The sequence below is a fragment of the Myxine glutinosa genome, chromosome 1, assembly GCF_964187855.1.
Source record: "Myxine glutinosa chromosome 1, kmMyxGlut1.1, whole genome shotgun sequence".
NCBI lineage: Eukaryota > Metazoa > Chordata > Myxini > Myxiniformes > Myxinidae > Myxine > Myxine glutinosa.
The window spans coordinates 34,383,103-34,403,609 of NC_136261.1; the positions used below are offsets into that span (position 1 = coordinate 34,383,103).

Genomic DNA, 20,507 nt, shown 5'->3' on the forward strand with positions numbered 1-20,507 from the left:
GTAACCCTAGCGATGTACCTCTAGAGCTCTCTGGGCTTCCCTTAGAAAGGTAACGTGTCTGCAATATGTATCACAGCTTTCATAGTCATACAGCCTGTCCGCACCTGTATTCACCTGTATGTATTATTAATACCATGTTTATTGGTTTCTCTCTAGATGATGTTGAGAACGAATTACGATTAAACCTACTTTGGGGTTGCTGTTGAATCTTGATATTCACAACACTTAATCGTAATTCTTCTCCTGACATCGCATCGCTCCTGCACTGCTCGCCTCGGAGAAGAATGCCCAGCGGAGGACCCGTCGAGCTAGCTCCGGCAACGGAGCTCCGACTACTCTCGCTGCCGGCCTGCCTCGAAAGACGGGACGTCGCAAGCCTTTTCGCGGGACCGCGTCGACAAAAAGCGACCTGCTCTCATGAGACCCGAACGCCAGAGCAGGCGTGACGGACTCCGGCTCGATGCCTGGAGCACGATGCTACTGGGCAACGTCCTGCGGTTGAAACCCCGTCGGAACGACGGACCCGCTTGGAGCCGCCGGCCTACCCGTCCGATCGCAGCTCGGCAGCACTAACGGCTCCGTCCGAGGGATTCATCCTAGATATGCGTGCCTCGGCCCGAGTTGAGATTCCTACGCGAGTGATGACGTCTCCCATGTCGGCTATGCCTCCACACGGACGGCACACTCCGACCACTCGCTACTCAGTGGCCCATCTACTCCGAGTCACATCTCTCTCTCACGACCGGCTCCACTCCGACCACTCGCTACTCTGTGGCCCATCTCCTCCGCGCGAACGCGCGCTGCTCGTCGGAATCACGCCGTGCCTCTCACGACCGGCTCCACTCCGACCACTCGCTACTCTGTGGCCCATCTCCTCCGCGCGAACGCGCGCTGCTCGTCGGAAGCACGCCGTGCCTCTCACGACCGGCTCACCCCGACCACTCGATACTCGGTGGAACCACCTCCTCCACGCGAATCGACGTGCACTGCTCCCATCGCGTGCTACTACTCTGGGAGGCCCGCGATCCCATCCTGATTCCGATCACCTCCTACACGTGGCACCCTTCGCGTGGCACCGCACCGTCGCTGGAAGGAATCACTACAAATGCACGACGCGCCAGTTGCGCGCGCCGCCTCTTCACTGGATGGACCCCTTTGCATGCGGTTCCTCTCGCGGGCACTCTGTGAGGCCGGCGATTCTGATCGCGGCCCTCTCTGCGTTGCCGGCGATTCCTCGCTGCTCGTCGGATCCCCTCTTACACACGCATCACGCGCCGCACCGTCGCTGGATGGAATCCCTACTATGCACGACGCGCCCGTTGCGCGCGCCGCATCTTCGCTGGATTCCTCTCGCCGGCCCCACTGAGTAGGGGATCGCCCGGAAACGCCTCAATGGAGGCTCGCTTGGGCCCTGGCGAGGACTCGTCGCAGCACGGACGAGTTTCTATGGACGTCGAGCGGGACCTTCATAGCCTTTCACGACACACGGGCATATGCTTCTAATGGTTGATCGTATACCTGACTACCATGTGTATTCTATAAGTGATCGTTCTTCTTCGTCCTTTGTTTTACTTGATCAAACGGCGTATGCGTTAACCACCTGCGACCATTGTAAGAATGCTGTGCATGGAATGTATGTGGACCGAATGCTTTCATTCTTTTTTTTATATACACCCCGCGTTTCACCCAATTATTTACTTCGATAAGCTGTTGGATTGCGTTATATTGCGTTTATGTAGTGTTGGTGTAGAGCAGGCTTGACGGACTGAAAGGCCTCCTCTTCATCCTTCATGCTCGATGCACCTCATATGCGATGCTACTTCAGGGCGTCGTATGTGATCGCTCCTTAGACCCGACAGCCAGGCAGGCGGGGCGCTGCTTCGGGTCGTGCGGTCTGTCGCTGCCGGGCGTGCTCGCCCCTCGGCTCGGCGGGCTCGCCCGCTCTGGATCACCGGGCCGAGACGCGGCTTTCGGTTTCCCTCGTACGCGGTGCGCCCTAGATGATGCTTTCGCCGTCGGCCGGGTTCGTGTGCTGTGTGCCGATCTCGGGCTCGCTCGGGTGCTGCTGCGCGCGAGACGTTGGATTTCGGTGTGCTGCTTTGCTCCGTCTGGGGATGCCGCTCGGCTGGAGCTCGCCGTCAAACCCGCCCGACCTACTTGATGACGTCATCGACTGTATCACGCGTACACTTTACAGCATCTTAGACGCGTTCGCTTCGCGGCGTCATTTCGCCCGCATTTCGTCATGACGCCCGACCTACTTGATGACGTCATCGACTGTATCACGCGTACGCTTTACAGCATCTTAGACGCGTTAGCTTCGCGGCGTCATTTGCGTAATGGCGTGCTTCCCGCGGTCTCATCGGGGATTCGTTACCTTTCTATGTACTAACTGTCCTTTACGTAACGACGTGTACAACGTACCGCGGCGCTCCCTCAGGGTCACCGCGGTGGGAGTACACGGTGACCTCGTGACATTGAGCGTCGCGCCCGACTCCCTCGTCGCCTGCGCATGTAACGAGGACACCGTACTGCGTGCTCGTCCTTGACTCTGGGCTCGTTGTTATCGGACAGAGCTCTTGCCTCGTACAGTTCGAGACTGCGAGACGCCTCGTCTGATTCCGTTTCCCTATGGCCCAGTCTGATTGTGACTCAGCCTGACCCAGACTGTGAAGGTCGTCTGTCTTCGGTATGCAGCGCACTGCAGCCACCTCTTTAACAGCTGTTTTGTCTACCTCGTTATTCTTGCGGTTTGGATAGTATGTCCCAGGGATGACCATGTTGCTAATCTGCCGCGCTTCCGTGAGGTCGCGCTGGTCTCACTGGGTACACCGTGACCCATGGCCCCTGCGACCTTTTGTTTTCTCGACATGGCCCATCCCTGTGATCGGGCCACCTCGACTCTTGTGGGGACCCGGGAGGTTCTTGTTGCTCGCCCGACTCCCTCCTCGCCCCTTGTGGGTTAGTTATGCGATGCGCCAATTGATTATGAAAGTATTTTGTGATAATCTTTATTGATCTTAAATATACAATTAATCAATCAAATAGAGTACACCTCTCCCTCCCCATGCAGCCTCAATGAGCTGCTCTGCGGTATTGCGTCCGTGGATGGACGATCCAACCGCGGTCCGGCTGGATCCGTGCCATGCCACGTTGGCGTTACCTGGATGGATCGGTCGGACATCCGGGATGGCCAATCCATCCGGGCCTTCTCTGTGCCATTGCGTCCGTGGATGGTCGATCCATCCGCGGTCCGGCTGGATCCGTGCCATGCAACGATGGCGTCAACTGGATGGATCCGGGACGACGCTGGGACAACATGGTTTGTCCAGCCGGGACTCTCTCGGTCTGCCGATCTTCTCCGATCCTCCGCGCGCGGTGCAGATGGACAAGCTTGCCATATGCATCCCGGCGGTCATGCGCGCTTCGCTGGAGAGGCGCGTTTCGACCGTTTGTGCGTCGTCGTAACCGGCCATGCCGGTCGTCCAGGCAGCCTTCAGAGGCCGCTCGTGACTCGTGCGATCGCTGCCAACGGAAGATTCGCGTGCCGCTACATGCGCTTGTACTGCGTATGTACCCTTGGGAGCCAGGGCGGGTGCAGACCTACTGTAATGGTCTTCTTACTTACTGTTATGGTTTACTGACTTACACATCTGCCACACCGACATCTGCCTGTAATGCGTTGCTTTGCGTCGTATGGCCAGTCGCTCTTCGTCATGGCACACCTTATGTAATGAGTTGCGAATCTCAAAGGTACACCTTCTCCATCTAGCTACTGAGCCGTTTCTCACTGTTCAACGAGGTACACTTATCTACTCAGACTACCCCACAGGAAGACTACTACTACCCACGGGCTCAACGTCTTCTCCCTGGGATGACCACTGCTTGCTCGGTCCGATATCTTCTTGACTGGGACTTCCTCCAGATGTAACACGTCGCCATGTCATGTGACCAGATCCTCAGTTCTGATTGGTATACGTTTGAGGGGACATACTTACATACATACATACATACAGATGGACCAGCACTGTTCTTGACGGCATTGCCCAATGGGCTACGCCATTAACATTAAAGTACCATACATAATAATAGTTTTCTATTCGATTGCAGAGGTTGATGTATACCTACAATTCATCCATCATCTCTCATTATCATGAGGGCTATATCTATAGCTGGAGATTGATTGCTAACCGGGCTAACTGGCTGAAATGCAGTAACCCTGCCATCGGGATTGATGGCCCCTTGGACGTTCGACCGGCAGTGACATCTTTCCAATGTATTTCGTTCATTGCATTCCTATGTATTCCTCTGTATGTGTCTGCTGTTCTTCACCGCCGAGTTTGGATCTAAGCGCGGGGAGAATGTAATGAAATCGTCATCCAAATTACGACACTGATGTTATTCGCCTCATGGCCGCTACGCGACCCTTTCTCGGTTCCTATATATATATCAGCGCGGACAGGCGATGTAGATCCGTCACCACGATGTAACCCTAGCGATGTACCTCTAGAGCTCTCTGGGCTTCCCTTAGAAAGGTAACGTGTCTGCAATATGTATCACAGCTTTCATAGTCATACAGCCTGTCCGCACCTGTATTCACCTGTATGTATTATTAATACCATGTTTATTGGTTTCTCTCTAGATGATGTTGAGAACGAATTACGATTAAACCTACTTTGGGGTTGCTGTTGAATCTTGATATTCACAACAAGGTGTACGCTAATTCATCAATTAATTGTATAATTAAAATCAATAAAAGGTTATCACAAATTATTTTCTTAATCAATTGGCTAATAGCATAACTAATCCACTCGTGCTTCATCCGAAGATGTATCTTTTAGAAATTTAATTAAATAAGTCATGAATAAAAAATCAAATAATTAATTGATTCACCAATAAATAATTAATCGATGAAATGATTAATCAATAAATCAAAAATATCCTTGATAGCCACATCACTTGGTCACTCATGTCCAAATATTAGCTTCCGAGCTCAAAAGGTACCTGAGATATTGGCCAAATGAGAAAGAAGATAAATAAATGATTAATAATGAAAATAAATAAATAATAATCATTAAAAAAATAAATTATTAATCAATTCGGTCAGAGAACACATAAACCACCACCATTTCATCAGAATCTGTAACTGAAAAAAAAAAAATTGTCATTAATCAAATAATTAAAGAATTAATCGATTAATTGATTAATTAACAAATCAAAAATAGCCTTTGCAGCCAAATCACCTGGTCATTGGCATGTCCAAATATCAGCTTCCTAACTCAAAAGGTGCCTGAGTTAATGGTCAGAAGAGAAAGGAAATATGATTAATTAAATAAGTACTTAATTAATCGCTAATAATTAAATAACTCCTCAATTAATTGATTAATCAAAAAACAAAAAATATCGTTTTTGACAAAGCACTTGCTCACTATTGTGCCGAAATTTCAGCTTCCTAGCTCAAAGGATGGCTGAGATATCGCCCGGAAAAAAACAAACAAGAAAGAAAGAAAGAAAGAAGCAAGAAAACAAACAACCAGAGTGAAAACCGAGTACTCCCTTTCAGCGTGCGTCACTGCCGAGCCACCTTTGGTGCCCGGCAATGACGATTTGCAATGCCTGGAGATGGCATAGGAAAGGTGCGGTGTACAATAGCATAACTAAACCACTAGTGCTTCATCCGAAGATGTATCTTTTAGAAATTTAATTAAATAAGTCATTAATAAAAAATTAAATAATTAATTGATTCACCAATAAATAATTGATCGATTAATCAATAAATAATTAATCGATTAAACTATTAATCAATAATATCCTTGATAGCCACATCACTTGGTCACTGTCATGTCAAAATATTACCTTCCCAGCTCAAAAGGTGCCTGAGATATTGGCCAAATGAGAAAGAAAATAAATTAATAATAATGAAAATAAATAAATAATAATCATTAAAAAATTAAATTATTAATCAATTCCGTCACACAACACATAAACCCCCACCATTTCATCAGAATCTGCAACTGAATTTTTTTTTTTGAGTAATTAATCAAATAATTAAATAATTAATCGATTAATTCATTAATTGATGAATCAATGAATCTAAAATATCCTTGATAGCCACATCACTTGGTCACTCATGTCCAAATATTAGCTTCCGAGCTCAAAATGTGCCTGAGATATTGGCCAAATGAGAAATAAAATAAATAAATGATTAATCATGAAAATAAACAAATAATAATCATTAAAAAATTAAATTATTAATCAATTCGTTCACAGAACACATAAGCCACCACCATTTCATCAGGATCTGTAACTAAAAAAAAATAAAAAAATATTTAGTCATTAATCGAATAATTAAATAATTAATCGATTAATTGATTAATTGATTAATTAATAAATCAAAAATAGCCTTTGCAGCCAAATGACCTGGTCATTGGCATGTCCAAATATCAGCTTCCTAACTCAAAAGGTGCCTGAGTTAATGGTCAGAAGAGAAAGGAAATTTGATTAATTAAATAAGTACTTTATTACTCGCTAATAATTAAATAACTCCTCAATTAATTGATTAATCAAAAAACAAAAAATATTGTTTTTGACAAAGGACTTGCTCACTATTGTGCCGAAATTTCAGGTTCCTAGCTCAAAGGATGGCTGAGATATCGCCCGGACAATCAACCAAGGAAACAAACAAACAAACAAGTACACATACATTCAAAGTACACCACCCCCATGCCAAATAATTAAATATCCTACAGCGCGGCATTGCCGGGGTGCCTCTGGTGCCCGGCAATACCGCAGTGCAGCTCATAGAGGCTGCATTGGGAGGGAGAGGTGTACACTAATTGATTGATTAATTGTATAATTAAAACCAATAAAAGATTATCACAAAATATTTTCATAATCAATTGGCTAATAGCATAACTAAACCACTCGTGCTTCATCCGAAGATGTATCTTTTAGAAATTTAATTAAATAAGTCATTAATAAAAAATTTAATAATTAATTGATTAATCAATAAATAATTAATCGATTAATCAATAAATAATTAATCGATTAAATGATTAATCAATAAATCAAAAATATCCTTGATGGCCACATCACTTGGTCACTGTCATGTCCAAATATTAGCTTCCCAGCTCAAAAGGTGCCTGAGATATTGGCCAAATGAGAAAGAAAATAAATAAATGATTAATAATGAAAATAAATAAATAATAATCATTAAAAAATTAAATTATTAATCAATTCGGTCATAGAACACATAAACCACCACCATTTCATTAGAATCTGTACCTGATTTTTTTTTTTTTTTTTTAGTAATTAATCGAATAATTAAATAATTAATCGATTCATTAATAAATCAAAAATATCCTTGATAGCCACATCACTTGGTTACTCATGTCCAAATATTAGCTTCCGATCTCAAAAGGTGCCTGAGATATTGGCCAAATTAGAAAGAAAATAAATAAATGATTAATAATGAAAATAAATAAATAGTAATCATAAAAAAATTAAATTATTAATCAATTCGGTCAGAGAACACATAAACCACCACCATTTCATCGTCCGGACAAACAAACAAAAAAGCAAGAAAACAAACAAGAAAGAAAACAAGAAAGAAAACAAAGAAACAGAGTGAAAACTGAGTACTCCCTTTCAGCGTGCGTCACTGCCGAGCCCCCTTCGGTGCCCAGCAATGACGATTTGCAATGCCTGGAGATGGCATAGGAAAGGTGCGGTGTACAACAATTATTTTGCACAAATTTATTTGTCGTGTTTGTGATATTACATTTTTATAAGCAATTTTGGTTGAAGATTTAGGTTAAAAAAATGTATATAATTCAAAAAAGAACTCCTCAGCACATACGTACAGGAGGGGTAGGTGCAGACTGGAAGTTTGGGACGATTATGCCTCACCACCACTTGATTCAAAACACCTCACCACCAAGTAATTCAAAACATCTCACCACCACGTAATTCAAAACGCCTCACCTCCATGCAATTTAAAATACCTCACCCCCACGTAATTTAAAACACCTCACCCCACCTAATTTAAAACACATCACCACCAAGTAATCCAAAACACCTCACCCCACCTAATTTAAAACACATCACCACCAAGTAATCCAAAACACCTCACCCCCATGTAATTCAAAACACCTTCCCACCATGTAAATCAAAACACCTTACCACCACGTAATTCAAAACACCTTACCACCACGTAATTCAAAACACCTCACCACCACGTAATTTTAAAAACCTCATCACCAAGTAATTCAAAACACCTCACCACCACATAATTTAAAACACCTCATCACCAACTAATTCAAAACACCTCACCACCACATAATTAAAAACACCTCATCACCAACTAATTCAAAACACCTCACCACCACATGATTTAAAAATACCTCACCACCACGTCATTTAAAACACCTCATCACCAACTAATTCAAAACACCTCACCACCACATAATTAAAAACACCTCATCACCAAGTAATTCAAAATACCTCACCACAACGTGATTCAAAACCACCATCACGTTATTAAAAACAATTCACAACCACGGAAACAAAAGTTTCAGGGAGTAGTTCAGTGACAACAGACACTGCCCAGATATGTAGATTTATACATAAATGACTGTACCCGAGTTGCCGTTTTGTCATGGTTTACACCAATCATAATTCAAACAATTATAATGCACAAATGTATTTGTAATATACGTGATATTACATTTTATAAACAATTGAAATTGAAAACTTAAGTTGAAAAAAAAAAATTTCCCCAAAAAATTCCCCCCCCCCTCCCCCCCCCCCACAAAACACAAAACATATATATATATTTTCAAAAAAAATACACTTAGGACTTACCGACGTGAGAGGTAGATGCATACCAGAAGTTTGGTAGGATTTCACAAAAGTGTGAGAAAGTAGTTCAGTGACAACACAGCACAGACACTGCACAGATACAGTATATATATATATATGGAACTTTAAAAAATGAAGAGAGAATATCTGGGGGAAAACACAGAACATTTCTGTCAAACATGTTCTTCATTGTCTGGAACTTGCGCATTCACTTGGAACTGCCTGTTTTGTGCCTATCATGGACTATCTTCCACTATCGGCAGACAATACTCATTGGGTCTTGTATGTTTCCAGTTTCCAAGAGACCTTTGTGCTCATGCTTTTACCAACTCAGAAGAACACACTCAGCTGAACTCCGCATAGATAATGAGAAAGAAACAAATTCCTCTTACATTCCGTGTACATTATGATTGAGGGATTTATTTTGGAAATTGCCACCCACCGTTGTTTCGATTCTGAAAAAAAAAGAAAAGAGAACAGACATATCAATGCATTGTAAAAAAAACATGAAAATACTTTAAATGTTAAAGGTCTGAAGTTCCCAATGTCATTGACAGATATTCCAAAATTTGAGAAAATGAATAATCTATCTGTTAATGTATATGGAATAACAGATGGAAAGAAAGTTGAGATATTAAAAATTTCAAATAACTATAAAAATGATGAAACACACATTGATCTTCTGTGCTACAGTTCGGAAATAAAATCGAAAAATAAAATAAAATCTATCCGTGCAAGCGGTCTCAACTTCTTTAACATGAAATTCTTGAAATCATTCTTTAACATGCCAATGAAAGATTAAACCAACATTCAAAATACTGGAGGAAGCATAAATCAGCGGTAATTAGTATGCCAAGAGTAGGTTCAAACGTTGCATTCAAAGATGTAAATAAGTCCATAACGCATCCATTTGTGACATACACTGATTTTGAAAATATCCTTGAAAAGATAGACACTGTTTCTCCGAATAAAAATCAATCATACACAAATAAATCCGAAAAACATACTCCTTATGATTTCTGTTATTATATCAACTAGCAACGGTACCCGCCCTATGGGCGGGGCTTCAAATGGGAGGCCCAAATGAAAAGGTAAAATATCAGGAGGCTTTTTTTATTTTAAACGATTTATATAAACATCCGTCAAATCATATCACACACAAATCATCAAAATCTAAACAGTATCTTACTATAATTCACCAAATGTCCCACAGTGATCGATACACTATGATCGTGATGATCGTGATCGTGAATCGTGTTCACAATCACAATGTCGTATGTACTCCCGATACGTGTTTCCTTCAGTTTAAATGGGTTAGAATTCTCTCAAGCAGGGATTCAACCCGTGTCCTTATAAAAGGTCTTTGGCCGAGGTCACCGAGTCTCATCGGTGCAGCTGTGCAGCGATCGGTGCAGCCGTTTGTGCGGCACCCGGGAAAACAACATCGTCACAATGAGAACAATGAACGTTATGCGAACGCGAATGTTATGCGGGAGTCCAAACCTGAGAATGCTGGAGACTAAAGCTGAAATTGGGAAAACTAAATAGCCTATTATACTCCTGGAGATCCCAGGATTATCCCCCCAAAATATCGTTGAGATAGGTTTAGCAGTTTTTACGGTGCCTTCAAACAGACAGACAGACGGACAGACATTTCGTGAATTATAATAAGATTCATCTGTTTTTGATGAATATATTGCTGTTGTTGTATCCTCCTCTTCCCTTTAAGGAGTGAGGACCGGTGGTACCAAGCTCCTGCCCTTCCTTGACCACAATGCTCCTCCCACACCCCTCAGTTAACTCTCCCAACCCTCCAACCACCCCCACTTTACTTGTATCCCTCTTCAGACAATCATCCCATCTCAACCTCCAAATGTCCAGCTTTTTTTTGTTTTTTTTGTATACTGAATCGAGGCTCGTGAAAGAGCTAAATGAGCTAAAAAGCTAAAGAGCTAAAGAGCTAAAAGAGCTAAAAGAGCTAAAAAAAAAAAAAAAGAGCTCGTGAAAGAGCTCATCTCAGCCAATCACCAATCGATCGCTGAATTAACACCAAGGGGATTGACTCAGCCTGTCATTTCAAATAACTATAAAAATGAATCACCAATCTCCCCATCAAGCTAATCACCAATCTCCCCGTCAAGCTCATCTGCACAACAATCGCCTCCCTCAGTTCATCCATCTTCCTTCTATCCACCCTCTTCCCTCCTGCAATCCTCCTCACACAGTTGTTCTCCCAAACCTGCAGCCTCTGGTGTTGTTTCTCTGTCAGTGCCACCGTCTCCAGATATAATAAGTTGGAATTATATAGAGGAGAACATGCTTCGCAAGAGTTTGTTTGAAGAAAAAAAAGACTTTCGAGGCCATTTTTCACCGCAGAGCGGGGGTTGGCCTTTTTTGAGCAATATTGTATGGCCGGATGCCTTTCTTTCTGCCAACCCTGTTAGTCGCCTCTTGTGACACACAGTGAACTGGTACTCAATTTGCCGAGCTCGGAAGGATGACAGGCTGAGTCAACCCACCTGGTGTTAATTCAGCGATCGACCGGGATTTGAACCCAAGATCAAAAGATAGAAGAGAAGGGGATGGGAGAGCGATAAATTGTATTCATCTTCCTCTTGTTGTGTTGTTATATGTTATTCACTCTTCAGCACCTAAAAAGGCTGTGATGAACATGCCATTAACAATCTCCCCCTCGCTTCCTGAGTGTATTACTCGGTCAGTAGGGGAAGGTGGGGCAAGTTGATCATCGGTGTAAGTTGAGCCACCACCTCCCAGCCAGTTATGAATGAGTCAAACTTTGTGGTGGCGCCATCTATAGATGCCCCATTGCATAACTCCAAATTCTGCCATATTGTTTTCTAAATTGAAACAGAAACCAGTGTTGCAGAGGGAAAAATCCAATTTTCAGCCATAAAAGTAAAAAGGTGTAAAACAGGTAAGTTCACGTTTCTTCCATATGCAGCATAGATATAATATGGATATCAGATGACAATTGTTAGTCCAGGTATGTGTCTCCATTCTTGTCATAGACTTTAATACGATGGATGCATAGAATATGTGTGTATGTGGAGACATCTCAGAAAGTTCAGACTGGGGTAAGTTGAGCCAGACCTTACGGGGCAAGTTGAGCCATGGCTCAACTTGCCCCGTAGGGTCTGGCTCAACTTGCCAACTCATGTTGGTGGAGATAATAATAATTAGCATTTATAATGCGCTTTTCCCCAAAGGCTCAAAGCGCTTACAGAATACCATATTATTACCCCGGTCATTGGATACATTGCGAGCCTGCACCACACTGGGTGTACCATCTCCACTCCCCGGGGAGCATTCCTTGCCGTGCTTCCATTTCAAGCGCTCCGAGCAAAGCTCGGGCAAATGTGCTGGCAAATAAAGATTTGTGCATTACATTGCTCGGGTTGATGTACTGAATGGAGAGGAATTTCAGTTTGAAGGTGTCTTCCTGCAGAAGGTTGCTGGAAAAGTTGGATCTGACAACCCAGTGTTTGTTCCAAACCCAAAGGATGAAGCAGGATTTGAATTGGAAGACATCGTACGTAAGCTGCCACAGCCTAAGTGCGTTGGCAGTTCTGCCCGTTGTTCTGGACAGCTTGTGTTCAATTGTGACTTGTCAGTTTGGCAGCTTAATTGACTTGATTTCTGACATGTTTTAGTTTTAGTTCCAGATCCAAATGATGATGCTGGCACTGATGAGCAAGATATTGTGCCTTAATTGCCGCCACAGTCTGACTGTTGGCCTTTCTGGGTGTATTTGGGACACTTTTGTTTTATTGTGACTTAAAACTGTGGCAGCTGTTTTCAACTCAATCCAGCTGCCACATTGAATTATAACCATGAACACAAGGCACATGTAAATATTTCGTTCAGTGTTGTAACAAGTACATTAAATATTTTTCAGGCAGGCCAATTTTTGTACTTCAGTTATCTTTATTTTGGGCAATGATCAACTTTTTGGGATACTTTTGTTTAATTGTGACTTGAAACTGTGACAGGTGGATTGAGTTTACTTTTCTTACCACAGTTGACAATCTTGTTTTTCTATGAGAGTGACTCAATTTGTTCGTAACTGATTACTATAACCATGAACACAAGGTAATCATTTCGTTCAGTGTTGTAGAACTTTACAACATTAAATATTTTCTGGCAAAACAATGGTTTTCTACTTTAGTTATCTTTATTTGGGGCAATGATCAACTTACCCCTATGTGGTACAACTTACCCCAGAGGTTGGATCAACTTACCCCTCAGGCGGGGCAAGTTCAGCCATTTGGCCTCCGTTTTTTCAAAGGTCACAGTGACTTTCAGTGTGGGGATAGAAAGTAAGAACGAGCTACAAAATGTTTCTCAAGGATTAAATTAGAAGGCAAGATACTCATTTGTGCAAGATCATCAGTAAGTTCAGTCCTAACATTCCAAGAACAAAAACTGGCTCAACTTGCCCCGCCTTCCCCTATCTATGCACTGCCTAATTTTATTTTTTCCCCATTTGCAACAACTGTTGTTATATCTATTTTTTTGTAATTGCATAAGGATTGGTATTTCCCATGAGCAAAGGGACCGGTCTTATTTTCTAGTTTTCCTGAAGCAAGGCAAGTAATTTGCTGTGCACAAGTGAATAATTTTTGGGATTTGGGGAGTGTGGGGGGTGGGAGTGAGTGAATTGCCTTGGCAAAGAAGTATGCTTTATACATTCATCAACATTCACACTTCAGCATTATCCAGAAGGGTGCAATGTTATTCCAAGGGTGTTATTTAGGCAAATATGGTGATTATATGACTTTCACAAACACTATCAGATTCATTCCTTCAAAAATGATGGAAAGAGAATGCCAGCCTATCTGTCTTAAATAATTCCTGAAAACAAATTTCCAAATGACAGGACAAATGCATGCAAACGAGTCGTACATATAAATGAGGAACTAAAGAGTTTCTGCATATTGTCTGTTTTTTCTTTGCACAGGTGAGTAATCTTTCAACATTTTCAACTTCAAACTCACCTCCACCTCCCATAGTAGCGCTGGAAAAACCTCACGAAGGATAAAATGAAGATTCAATATCAAAACCTGTCACAAAACACAGCAGAATGAAGATTCAATATTAATTTAATAAATAATTAATGTAGGCCTAATGTTTCATGTTACCAAATAGCAAGTGGCAATAAAAACTAGAACGCCACTCAGTAGAGCGCATACTCCCGCCGTGGGTCAAGTTGGAGTCCTATCTTCCAATGGTAAAAAATCCTTCAAAGAATTCCTGGATCCTCAAGTTATCAGAAATGAAAATACAAAATGTTTAATCTCCAAAACTGACCTTCACAAACACCTTACCCATACATCTTCTTCTATCTCCTCTCGGATCACATGCCCCATGTCCCTACGCACTAATCAACCTTCCCTCCACTTTGGACGTAATGTCTGCCTTTTTAGCCCCCGTTGGACTTGACCCGAAATGCGGGCTTAATGATTTGGTCTCTTCCGTGCGTCCACAAACCATATCGTAGAGATGTATCGATTTTGTTCATACTTGGCAAAAAGACAATATTTGACGGTACACATATGAACATCATTTTGTTTCGCGATGCAATCAAAGATGGCCGTCTGGTGGCCATTTTAGTTGTAAAAAAAAAAAGTGCAATACCCCTGGTCGCTCACCTGGTAGCATAAAGCAGTATACCACACTGACTAAAACATATTTTAAACAGAATCATGGTATTTTGAACCAATTTCAATAGTTGCTACAAGACAAGGCAGCATGTACACTCATACTAACATAATCATAAGACTTGAAACAAACAAACCAACAAAATACCTAATTCGGGGGCCAAACCACCCTAACCCACCGCCTGTGTACCTCCTTAGACCCCGATTTTTCGTATGCCTTTAAAAAACATTCGTACATCACGGGTGATGAAGGTTGTGATCAAGTTTCATCAATATTGTGTGTGTAGTTTCCGAGAAGAAAGCAAATACCTATTCTGGGGAGAAAACCCCCATCACTGCCCTAGACCCCAATTTTTTTAAATTGGTACATCACGGGAACAAACGTTGGTACATCACGGATGATGAACGGAACATTGTGGTCAGGTTTCATCGGAATGGTATGTGTAGTGTTACGTGTTCCTCCCCGACCTCCTGGTCTCGGTATACCTCCGAATCCCGGGAGGAGCCACGGCAGAAAAACATGTTATTCCGTGTCGAAATCACTAGGGAAACCACACCAAGAGGTATCAACAAACCAATAATATTTTTAAAATCACACAGGGATAACAATACAACAATTATAGCAATCCACAATACAATCAATATCTCAAGATGGTACCATCTGTTAAAGTAATAAAACTCACTGCTCTCCCAGTGAATATGACCGAACACTCCTCAATGTCTCTATAACTCAATGGTGCTCCCGGCGAAGAGGCGATGAGGCGATGAGGCGAGTAAGGAGGTGTAGGCAGGGCATGGACCGTCACTTGGTCCTAACCAACATCAAACTGGCGGCGGAAAGGGAAAATCCCAAGGGCACGATCCAGACGTGCACGTTCGCAGTTCAATCAGCGAACTGCAACGTATTCTTCAAACGCCGCTTTCGCGCACACACATCCCCGGCAGACGACCGGAGGGTGAGAAAAATTAACGCGTTACAAAACCTTTTTCGGTGAACGCAGCGCGCGGTGCAAAATGGCTGGCGGCTCTTACTCGAACCGACTCCTCTAGGCGAGGATTCTCCGGAACCTCAATGCCTATACCTGACTAAGCAGGTTTCTCAATCCTACAGCGATAAAAGATATCGCACGAAATTCCTTTCAACGACTCAAAGTTCACTCGCGACCACGCTCGGTACGGAGCTTCCAGACACGTCTTTTTCCTATCTCCTCACCTCTTCTTCCTCTTCTCTATCCTCGTCATCCGGTGCTCGATCCTGTTTCCTGTCTCGTTTTTCCATGAGCGCTTTTAACCTTTTAACCACAATAACCATTTCCTTTAAACAACAACAGCCATAATCGCCGTTTCCTTCAAACCCCAATAATAATAATAATAACACATAGAACCAGAAGGGTTTCAATTGGATGAAAACTACAACAGCGGAAGGGATGAATCCGTCACAATAGTTTCTGAGAAGAAAGCAATTACCTATTTTTGGGGGGGGGGCAACTCCTCCCCCCCCCCCCCCCCCCAGTGCAGCTTCGTGGTTGGTTGGTTGATGGGAGATTGTTGGGTGCGGGGATTGGGGTGGTGCAAGATAACTGCCTTATTCATCAGGCCTATGCTGTGGCCTACTCTCACAATATTTCACAAGATCTCACTTGAGTCGCAAGAGTATCTGCCATATAAAAGACAATGTCAGTTTGTGTGTTTGTACAGATGTCTGTCCCCATTTATAAGGGCAGGATTTAAAGGCCGATCTTTTAACACGAATGTGTGTTCACTATAGTCAACGTTTGAGGATAAAACAAACTTGAAAAACATTTTCCATAAAAGAGTAATTACGTCTCTTTAATTGGAATTGTAGACGGTGGCTTGCAAACCAAGCCTCAACGGCAGTGTACAGAAGTGTTTTTTTAAATAAATAATAAATACCAGGCACAGGGGGGTTAAATTCACTGCACGTGATGTTCAACGCAAGTGGAGTAATGTGAGTGTTCATTTACATCCGTATTACTGATTTGGATTTACTTGGATGTGGAGGCTGGAAGCAATGCTCATTTGCCCCTCGTTACTGCGCCGATGCATGCATTCCTCTGGTAGGGTCCAATGGTAGGGATCTCTGGTTTCCGACCCCTCATCCATCTCAAAGAATTTCATGGCCTCCAGGACAGGGCTTCTTAACCTTTTTCCCTGTCAAGACCCCCAACGGATTGCCCAAGATGTCCCCATACCCCCTTCGCCAGGCTGTTGACTGACCAAGGCGCACCAAATGTGCGCATAGCTAGGGGGGACTGGGGGCATGTCCCCTTATAATTTTTTTTGATTTCTCGGTGCTCTGTGGTGCATTCTGAGGGGTGTTTTTACTTTAATTGCCTATGTTTTTGGATGAAAATTGGTAACTTATTACCCAGAAAATGGTCCAAGTTCGGGTATCCGCGCCTGATTACCAGTCCCAATAGGTTCCAATGTGACTTCAAAATATCTCAATAGTTTAGTTTTACATATGGATAATTAGGAACAGAACAGGAAAGAAAATCATTAGGATTTTATCCCTATTTATTTCTTTGCTTGTTAACAAAGAAACAAAACAAACGAAACTAAACTAAAACATGCAAGTTTTATGCAAGCCGTTTTGCTCATCTCGTGAGATTGTTGCTGCTGTTTTCGTGCAATCAGAATATGGAATCGGGGCACAGTTCGTGACAAAGCCACTCGCATATCATCGGACACCTCAAGTCGATTTCTCCACTTTGATTTCAGTTTTAATAATGCAGAGAAACCTGTTTCACAGAGATATTTAGTTGTGAAGGGAACCAACACATTCAACATTGATATTTCATTGAATTTATTACAATTTATTATTATTATTTATTACGAATCCCATACCCCCAGATTTTGGTCCCCATACCCCCAGGGGGTATGGATACCCCAGATTAAGAACCCCAGCTCTAGGTTATCAAACTACTTGACAATTTTGAGGACCTGGATGAGTTATGCCGTTTGTTTGTCTTCTAAAATCTAGTGTTGGTAATTTCAGGGCATCGGTCTGTTTGGGTATTCAAGGTGTCATAAATCAGGTATTAGTCTGGGAGCTCTTTGTTGTGCTTTCTCCATCAGGTCCTCGTCTTTCTTGTATGTAGGGTACCATACAGAGGTGCAGTATTCTCGTGATGAAAGGTCGATTGATGATTGGCAATCTTCGTAAATCTTCCGATTAGTAATGGGGTTGGCCTCCACTAAAATTGTGGCGGATAACCACATGATCTAGCCATCTCTGTTGTTTCATAAAAGTGCCCTGTTAAATGTTCCGAACACAAAGGCGAACCTTTTGCAGGCCCTATCCACACTTGGGTATTTTGGACAAGTCTGGTCCAATTTCTAGCAACCCTCGGATATTTTGCCCTTGGTGACTGGTGCAGTACGAAACCATCTTGGTTTGTATTAGCACAACCACCAAGGAATCATCTACCCGGCAATGTTGTAGCAATTCAAAAATTATTCGCCGTTTCAGTTAAATCGCAGCACGATGTGACCCGTGAACACCACAGAAGTGGCGATCACCTTCTTGGTGTGACATCACAGCAAATCACGAGGTGGAAGAATATTTTGACTTTTATTCACAAAATTACCCACTTTATAAATTGGCAATCGGAAAAAGACAATATATTTTGTTGGGTATTATGGGAAAGAATACCGTCCAGGTGGTCTAAGCGTTTGGGTTTCCTTTTAAAGACCCAAAAATCCCTGAAGACATAAAAGACCCAAAAGACCAGGAAGACCCAAAAGACCCCGAGGACACAAGAGATCCGAAAGACCCCAGAGGAACCAAAACACCCAAAAGACCCCGAGGAACCAAAACACCAAAAGAACCCCGAGGAACCAAAACACCCAAAAGACCCCGAGTCCCCAAAAGACCCCGAGTCCCCAAAACACCCAAAGACCCCAAGCACCCATAAGACGCCGAGGAACCACAACACCCAAAATACCCTGCAAAAGACCCTGAGTACCCAAAAGACAGCCAGTACCCAAAAGACAGTGAATACCCAAAATACCTTGAAGACACAAAAGACCAAAATGACCCAGAGGAAATAAAAATTCGTAAGGTGGAGGATTCAGACTTTGGCACGCTCACAAGGCTCTACCATCGAATAAACTATTTCAACCTGTCATTTTTCACGGGCTTTCTACCAGTTCAGTTCGTCAGTGAAATTAATTCTGTGCAGAAAGTATTCAACCCCATGACATTTTAGCTCCACCACGACATTCCATACATCTTCGAAATATTCAACTTGCTCGATCGACACCCCACAAATAAACTTCAAGTATATCAGGAAATAACAATATAATTAATATGACAGTTACAAGATAAACTTGAAGAATGATTCGCACCATTTATAAACTAGAACAGCACTCGGTAGAGCACATATCTAAACAGTTTACGTTTTGTACTCGGTAGAGCACATATCTAAACAGTTTACGTTTTGTACTCGGTAGAGCGCACATCTAAACAGTTTACGTTTTGTACTCGGTAGAGCGCATATCTAAACAGTTTACGTTTTGTACTCGGTAGAGCACACATCTAAACAGTTTACGTTTTGTACTCGGTAGAGCACATATCTAAACAGTTTACGTTTTGTACTCGGTAGAGCACACATCTAAACAGTTTACGTTTTGTACTCGGTAGAGCGCATATCTAAACAGTTTACGTTTTGTACTCGGTGGAGCGCATATCTAAACAGTTTACGTTTTGTACTCGGTGGAGCGCATATCTAAACAGTTTACGTTTTGTACTCGGTAGGGCACATATCTAAACAGTTTACGTTTTGTACTCGGTAGAGCACACATCTAAACAGTTTACGTTTTGTACTCGGTGGAGCGCATATCTAAACAGTTTACGTTTTGTACTCGGTGGAGCGCATATCTAAACAGTTTACGTTTTGTACTCGGTGGAGTGCATATCTAAACAGTTTACGTTTTGTACTCGGTAGGGCACATATCTAAACAGTTTACGTTTTGTACTCGGTAAAGCACACATCTAAACAGTTTACGTTTTGTACTCGGTGGAGCGCATATCTAAACAGTTTACGTTTTGTACTCGGTGGAGCGCATATCAAAACAGTTTACGTTTTGTACTCGGTGGAGCGCATATCGAAACAGTTTACGTTTTGTGTCCCACTAATAGGCTGGGTCTGGATTCAGACCTGAAACAAAATCGAATCAGCTCTTACTTGTCACCTGTCCAACCCATCCACCTAGTTTTGTCGTAACTAGTCCACAACTTTTTAAAATATCATGCTATATATCGTTTTTGATCCCATTTCTCAATGGTGAAGAATCACTTTTTAAAAAATTTAAAATGATCTCATCAGGCAGGACCTTATCCAGATCTTCACCAAAATATAATCATTTCGTCCTTGGCACACACCCAACCTGTCCACCAAATTTCGTCTGAATTCGTCCACAACTTTTTGAGAAATACTGCTCACAGACAGACAGACATGTATGAAAACATAACCATCCACCTTTGGTAAGAGTAAACTGCACCAACGATTAATACAATTTAATCTGGTTAAACTCTTCAGTCTACAGAGTCAAAATTGTTTCAATTAGAATAATGAGGGTTGAGAAATAAAACCTTACCAAATATTGACTTTTGTTCACCAGAGCTGCTGTGAGTATACTGATCGAGTTTCGGGTTATTATATAGTTGTTCACTTTCAGGTTGGTGACGTGTATACTTCCACAACTGATGCTCATTTCGGAGAAATCACAGCCTTGGTTAAAACTAAAAATACCTTCATCAAACTGGACCATCCACATTCTGGCATTTAGTTGCCACACCTCAACTGATCAAGCATATACTGTGCAAATAAATGTATTTTCAATGTGGATGAATCAGCTGTATGATAAGAGCGTGGACGTGCTCAGCAAACGAACTTTGTTGCAATTTATTTATTTGTTTTATAAATTTCAGAACAACTCACAAAA

General features: G+C 42.5%; 1 protein-coding gene across 5 annotated transcripts in view; it reads right to left on the bottom strand.

Annotated features, from left to right (window-relative positions):
• LOC137422723 (interferon-induced protein 44-like) overlaps positions 1–20,296 on the bottom strand; it is a 229,449-nt gene extending 209,153 nt beyond the window's left edge. For 2 of the 5 annotated variants that reach the window (XR_013621953.1, XM_078770644.1), the window contains exons 1-2: positions 20,160–20,296; positions 13,875–13,940 (exon numbers count right to left, since the gene is read on the bottom strand). Coding sequence is in view for 4 of the 5 variants with exons in the window: in XM_078770644.1 (XP_078626770.1) it covers positions 13,875–13,887 (13 nt within the window). In the remaining variant the exon portion in view is untranslated. Of the gene's footprint in view, positions 1–9,251; positions 9,315–13,874; positions 13,941–20,159 lie in introns of all 5 variants that reach the window. The other 3 variants (XM_078770656.1, XM_078770660.1, XM_078770639.1) reach the window with 3 other exon arrangements.
• Positions 20,297–20,507: the final 211 nt, after the last annotated feature.